This window comes from Eucyclogobius newberryi, unplaced genomic scaffold (genome assembly GCF_026437365.1).
Source record: "Eucyclogobius newberryi isolate DKJ021-1_F unplaced genomic scaffold, fEucNew1.0.hap1 SCAF_15, whole genome shotgun sequence".
In the NCBI taxonomy this organism is placed as follows: Eukaryota; Metazoa; Chordata; class Actinopteri; order Gobiiformes; family Gobiidae; genus Eucyclogobius; species Eucyclogobius newberryi.
The window spans coordinates 2273115-2279194 of NW_027315779.1; the positions used below are offsets into that span (position 1 = coordinate 2273115).

General features: G+C 43.7%; 2 protein-coding genes across 3 annotated transcripts in view; one reads left to right on the forward strand and one right to left on the reverse strand.

The window, feature by feature from the left end:
- zcchc10 (zinc finger, CCHC domain containing 10) overlaps positions 1 to 1497 on the reverse strand; it is a 4960-nt gene extending 3463 nt beyond the window's left edge. Inside the window, exon 1 of the mRNA XM_072445478.1 lies at positions 1393 to 1497. Within this exon, the coding sequence (XP_072301579.1) occupies positions 1393 to 1433 (41 nt within the window). The 5' untranslated portion in view covers positions 1434 to 1497. The remainder of the gene's footprint in view (positions 1 to 1392) is intronic.
- The window catches only part of LOC140360496 (NEDD4 family-interacting protein 1-like), a 115411-nt gene that overhangs the window by 36288 nt on the left and 73043 nt on the right, over positions 1 to 6080 (forward strand). The gene's annotated exons all lie outside the window — the stretch shown is intronic.

The following is a 6080-nucleotide window of genomic DNA, read 5'->3' on the forward strand; positions in this document are numbered from 1 at the left end:
AACATCATCCCAACACAATTAGTGTAGTAACAATATTATAATGTGCCTTTTCTGTCTCCAGAGATGTTATGCTTTACCTCGAATGTTCCACACTATGGCATTACCTTTAACTATCTTGCATTTCTTCAGTTACAAGTGTTGAATGGACTCAAAACATACGGAACATTTTTACTGTGAGCGTTCGCGCCTCGTCACAGATCTGACCTGCTCGTTTCCCCGGAGATGGACAAGTTCAAATTCTATAACTGTGGAACATCGTAGGTGCAGCGATAACATCTCCATGGAGACAAGAAGGGTGACTACCTGTCCCTCATCTGATTATGCTGCTGCGCTCGTTCTACTTATTTAGAGATGAACAAAAAAACGTTTTTCCTGCAAAGAAATGAAGGATGTACAGACTTCTGCGCGTGTGACGTGATCGCACCTATAGTGTTACTATTCTACGACATATACTAACATTTCAAACTCAATTTCGATACTAAGGAATATACTCGATTTTAATATCACAATGAGATTTTAAAAGTGTGCTTTTTGAGGTCAAGGTTCTAGACAATATTACTGACTCATCTTTCTTTTATTAAACCCTGTGGTCTGATAACGCTCACAATTAATCTAAAATTGTTCAGGAGGAGATTTATTTTTACGCTTTTTTATTGATACCGGGTCATAGGATTAACTAGCTTTGATACTAGTTTTAGTACTCATTAATGTGATTTTTGATACTTCTGACAACCCTAATTCAGTTTCAATTCTGGTTAAGATAAGTCTGTATTTGTCACGCAATGGGAAAATTCCAGTGTTGCAACACAAAGTAGGAACAGAAGTAAATAATAAAGAACAGATAACTTTTTTTGTAAACACTTTTACACACGTTCCACCACATTCAGCGACTTGAACATTCTTTTTCATGGAGACAAGCCATCAGGAAACTTAGATAATTTATCTTTCATTCCATAATAACATGAATAACAGTCATCATTATATTTTTAGGAGTAGTTTAAGAGGTCTGGTAAATATCTGTTGGAAACAATGTGACGCGAGGTTTTGAGATTGTAATAACAGAACAGGCTACAGTGAAAGGCCTCTCAATGTGAACGTAATTGAACATGATCACAACATTATTATCTGCTGTAAATACTGGTTCAACTCGAATGTTTTTTAATCGGTCAATAGTTATCAGATTGTTTGGTACATAAACATTTGTGCAGCGGCTGATGCTCAAACGCCGATTGCGTCTCGTTTGTTGAGCTTCATGGCGACTCTGACGTTACATTCGCGCTTCATAAAGACACATTTAGTCGCATCTAAAATCACTGGGTGAAAGTTGATCCCACGATTACGTCGGTTTGCGTTCAAATCCAGTTTATTTGCGTATTAACACGTTTTCCTTACGCTTGTCTCCGGGCGATGATCCTGTGCATGGGAGTCGCCATCTTGCGGTTTACGTTTCTTCTCTGTGAAACAAGCCAAGAAACAGCGACACCTGCCGAGCGGGAGAGGAAGTGTTTCAGAGAAGTACTTCATGACCGCGTTACAACATGGATGTATTATGGTTACAAAGGAACAACAAACAGGGATGAGGGCCTAGAAGTATAAAGAATGAAGTCAAAGAGGGATACCAACCGCAATGAAACACCAAAGAAGAAGAAGAATAAAGTCTAAAGAAAAAAGTCTAAAAAATTAAGATAAGCCTTTTTTTGTCCCACAATGGGGAAATTCCAGTGTTGCAACACAAAGTAGTTACAGAAGTAAACAACAAAGAACAGATAAGTTATATAAAACTTTTAAAATCCCTCTTAATAGAAAAAGCTCTTATAAAAAACCTCTTATATTCGTAATACAAATTTTAAAAAAAGAAAATAACAATAGTTACACTCTTATTTTCAGCTGTTATAGGGACAGAGAATGTTGCACCAATATGATTGACATTATGTTAAAGTATTACACATGGGTATGACAGTATTACACATGGGTATGACAGTATTGCACATGGGTATGACAGTATTGCACATGGGTATGACAGTATTGCACATGGGTATGACAGTATTGCACATGAATATGACAGTATACACGTGTTCAGGGCTTACAATATTTGTTTGTTTGGGAGTCTGACAGCAGCAGGAAGGAAAGACCTGTGAAATGTCTCCTTCACACAGCGAGGGTGGATCAGTCTCTCACTGAAGCTGCTCTCCAGAGCGGACAGAGTGTCCTGCAGGGGGCGACACTCATGGTCCAGCATAGATGTGAATCTAGCCAGGACCCTTCTGTCCCCCACCTCCTGCACCGAGTCCAGAGCGCAACCCAGGACGGAGCTGGACTTCTTGATGACTCTGTCCAGCTTCCTCCTCTCCCTCTCTATGATGCTGCTGCTCCAGCAGGCCACACCGTACAGGAGCTGATGCCACCACAGAGTCGTAGAAGGTCTTCAGGAGTGGCCCTGTCACTCCAAAAGACCTGAGTCTCCTCAGGAGGTAGCGCCGACTCTGGCTCTTCCTGTACAGTGCGTCTGTGTTATGAGTCCAGTCCAGTTTGTGGTTCAGATGAACACCCAGGTACTTGTATGAGTCCACTCTCTCAATGTCCCGTCCCTGGATGTTCACTGGTGAGGGGGCAGTGGGGTGGCGTCTGCGGAAATCCACCACCATCTCCTTGGTCTTCCCCGCGTTGATGAGGAGGTGGTTCCGCTGACACCAGTCCACAAAATCCTGCGCCAGTCCTCTGTGCTCTGCATCATCGTCGTCCGTGATGAGTCCGATGATGGCAGAGTCGTCAGAGAACTTCTGCAGGACACAGCTGTCCGTGTCGTGTCTGAAGTCTGCAGTGTAAAGGGTGAAGAGAAAGGGCGCGAGGACAGTGCCCTGGGGCGCCCCCACACTGCAGTCAGAATAAATTCTGAAGTGATAAAGTCTGAAGTTGTTGTTGTTGTTGTTGTTGTTGTTTTATGGCGGTTGGCATCCGAGTGTTGCATTACCGCCAGACTTTATTCCTCAGACGTTTCGTAGTCCTCAGACTCTGTCGTAGTCCGTAAAAGTACTCCTCCCATTGCTTTGGCGTTACAAAGCCCATGAGGTCATGATATGACTTTGTGACGAGACGTTGATTACGCCTGGTTTCTTTTTATCATTAGGCTGAAGTTGTTGTTGTTGTTGTTGTTGTTGTTTTATGGCGGTTGGCATCCAATTGTTGCATTACCGCCAGACTTTATTCCTCAGACTTGTCGTAGTCCTCAGACTCTGTCGTAGTCCGTAAAAGTACTCCTTCCATTGCTTTGGTGTTACAAAGCCCATGAGGTCATGATATGTCTTTGTGACCGGCTTTATTCCAGGGAGACTCTTCTTCATCTTCCTCTCCTTCTTTGACGTTCGGTGCTTCCACCGTACAGCTTTATTCTTCAGGCTTCATTCTATAGGCTTTAATATGTCCACTGATGTCGCCGCTTGGTAGCCGTGCATCTACGAGACTGGACGAGGACAGGAGACCACCCCCACCCCCATCTCGTCACTCTGATCACTCTGACTCCCCACAAGCAGACCCCCATCACTCCGACTCCCATTTAGCGCCTTTAGCCTGTTTTCTATATCTGCCCAATCAAGCTCCTTTGTTCCAAGGAATCTCCCTGCAGCTTTAGCAATGATCCTGATCCTTTCAGTTCTGCTTTGAGTCTGAGCAGCACAGTTTACAACATCCACCATAAAGAGTACAAAATCCTCTCTATCCACAACCAGGGTATTCTCATTAATTCTGGAACCTGCACACTTGGGACCTCCACTCTTGAAACCTTCACACTTCTTGGGAGCCACGCTGGCCTCTCTCATTTCGCCCTGGCTGGGAGCAGCGCTGGCTCCTCTCTCTGTATTTACTCTAAACTCGTTACTTGAAACTTTCTTGACTGCATCTGCATAGGATATACCTTGAGAGACCTTTATTTTCTGCACCTCAGCAGCTCTTTTGCTAAACCTGCATCCCCCGTAGGCAGAGCTATGTTCTTCCCCACAGTTACAGCACTTCAGTTTTGCACCCACGTCACACTTTCCATACTCATGATCTCCTGCACATTTACCACACCTTTGCCTCCCTCTACAGACCGCTGCAATATGCCCAAAGCGCTGGCACTTAAAGCAACGCAGGGGCGGCGGAACATATGGCCTGACGCTATAGCACATGTACCCAATGAACACCTTACTAGGCAGGCACCTCCCTTCAAGTGTTACCATTACCGACAAGCTGTCACATCTTACCCCAAACCGGGTCACCTTCAAACGCCTAGCGTCCACCACCGTAACCCCCGTCAAATTCTCCTTAACTTCATCCACAGACGTCGCCGTAGGTACACCTACGATAACTCCTCTGACCGTGTTTCTTTCAGCATTAGACACAAGAATGTCCTTTCCACCCAGACGTTTAGTTCCAATCGCCTTCCGTTGCTGAGCCGCGTCCTTGCACACGACCAGCAGCGAGCCATCTCTAAGGACACTCGCACTCTTGATCACTCCCACAGCTACAGTTAGGCTCTTTGACAATGCCACTGAATTCCACTCCTTAAAGGATGCACTATCCTGTGCAAGCTTTATGATCACCTTACAGTCTCTGCTCTCACCCCGGACATCAATAGCTTCAGCCTCATCCTGCTGCTCATTCCCAGAACCCTCGGACGAGCTAAGGGACTTTTTACGTTTCCGGGCACGTGCAGGCAGAAAAGGCTGCTCCTCCACGCCGTCTAGAACGTCTTCCATCCCCGATAGTATAAAGTCTAAAGAATAAACTCTGAAGAATAGAGTCTGAAGTATAAAGTCTAAAGACGGAAATCTAAAGAATAAAGTCTGAAGAATAAAGTATAAAGAATGGCGGTAATGTAACACTTTGATACCAACCGCCATAAAACACCAAAGTCTAAAGAATAAAGTCTGAAGAAATTGTGGGCTTTGAGCTCCTGTGTTTCTGAAGAATGAAGTATAAAGAATAAAGTCTGGCGGTAATGCAACGCTCGGATGCCAACCGCCATAAAACAACAACAACAACAACAACAACGGACTACGACAAAGTCTGAGGAATAAAGTCTGGCGGTAATGCAACAATTGGATGCCAACCGCCATAAAACAACAACAACAACAAAACACCAAAGAAGAATAAAACAACAACAACAAGAAAGAAGAAGAAGGAACAATAAACAATATGTAAAGTATTGTATTGATTCATATACATGTAAATAGTAAAAGACAACGTTGTAAATTAAGAAAATATTTGATACCTGTGGACATATTTGAGTGTGTGAGTAGATTGCCAGTCGTCTTATTTTAAGTCTTATTTTCAGTTTGTTTGTTGAATTTTTTTTTTACGGCACCTTGAATAGCTTATTTACATGCAATTGACAAATAGTTACTGTTATTACTCTGCAAAATTGCTAATCTGGTAGGCTGAACAAAGTTTACTAGATTAATAGAACCGGGCCTGAACCGGATCTATCCTAAAATTAAACCAGGCCAAAAGCAGAATTAAGGTTAGCCTTATTGCTCCCATAGGAAAATGTGTCCTCTGCATTTGACCCATCTGTCAGTGCCACTGGGCAACCTGTGGGCAACCTGTGGGTACTAACAGGGCGGTACAGCACTCTGGATGGAGGATTTTACCTACTGTTTTGGGTTGACGGAGGAATACTGTAGTGCCTGAGGGAAACCCACCCCAGATCCTCCACACGCGAAGTCCCAGCTTGAGAGTCGAACACAAAAACCTGTCTGTGGGGCGAAAGTGCATGCCTCTCCCACCGCGTCGCAAAAATAAACAAGGGCTAAACCGGAGAAGAGAAGAGAAAATACATTTTTTACATTTGGGAGATGGGCTGTGGGCCGGATCAGATCATTTGGAGGGCCTGAACTGGTCCGCGGGCCTCAAATTGTTTAGGCCTGACACAGCTAGAGGGATTCCTTTTTTTTTTTAGAACATCCTGTGTTTTGCAAGTTCTATTTTAAACTTTTGCTCAAAAACTGCCCCTTGATCGATGTAAAACTACAACAACAATCACTTGACAAACACGTAAACCTGTCATATGCATTTCCAAAGTCTAATCTTTCTCATAACTTCTT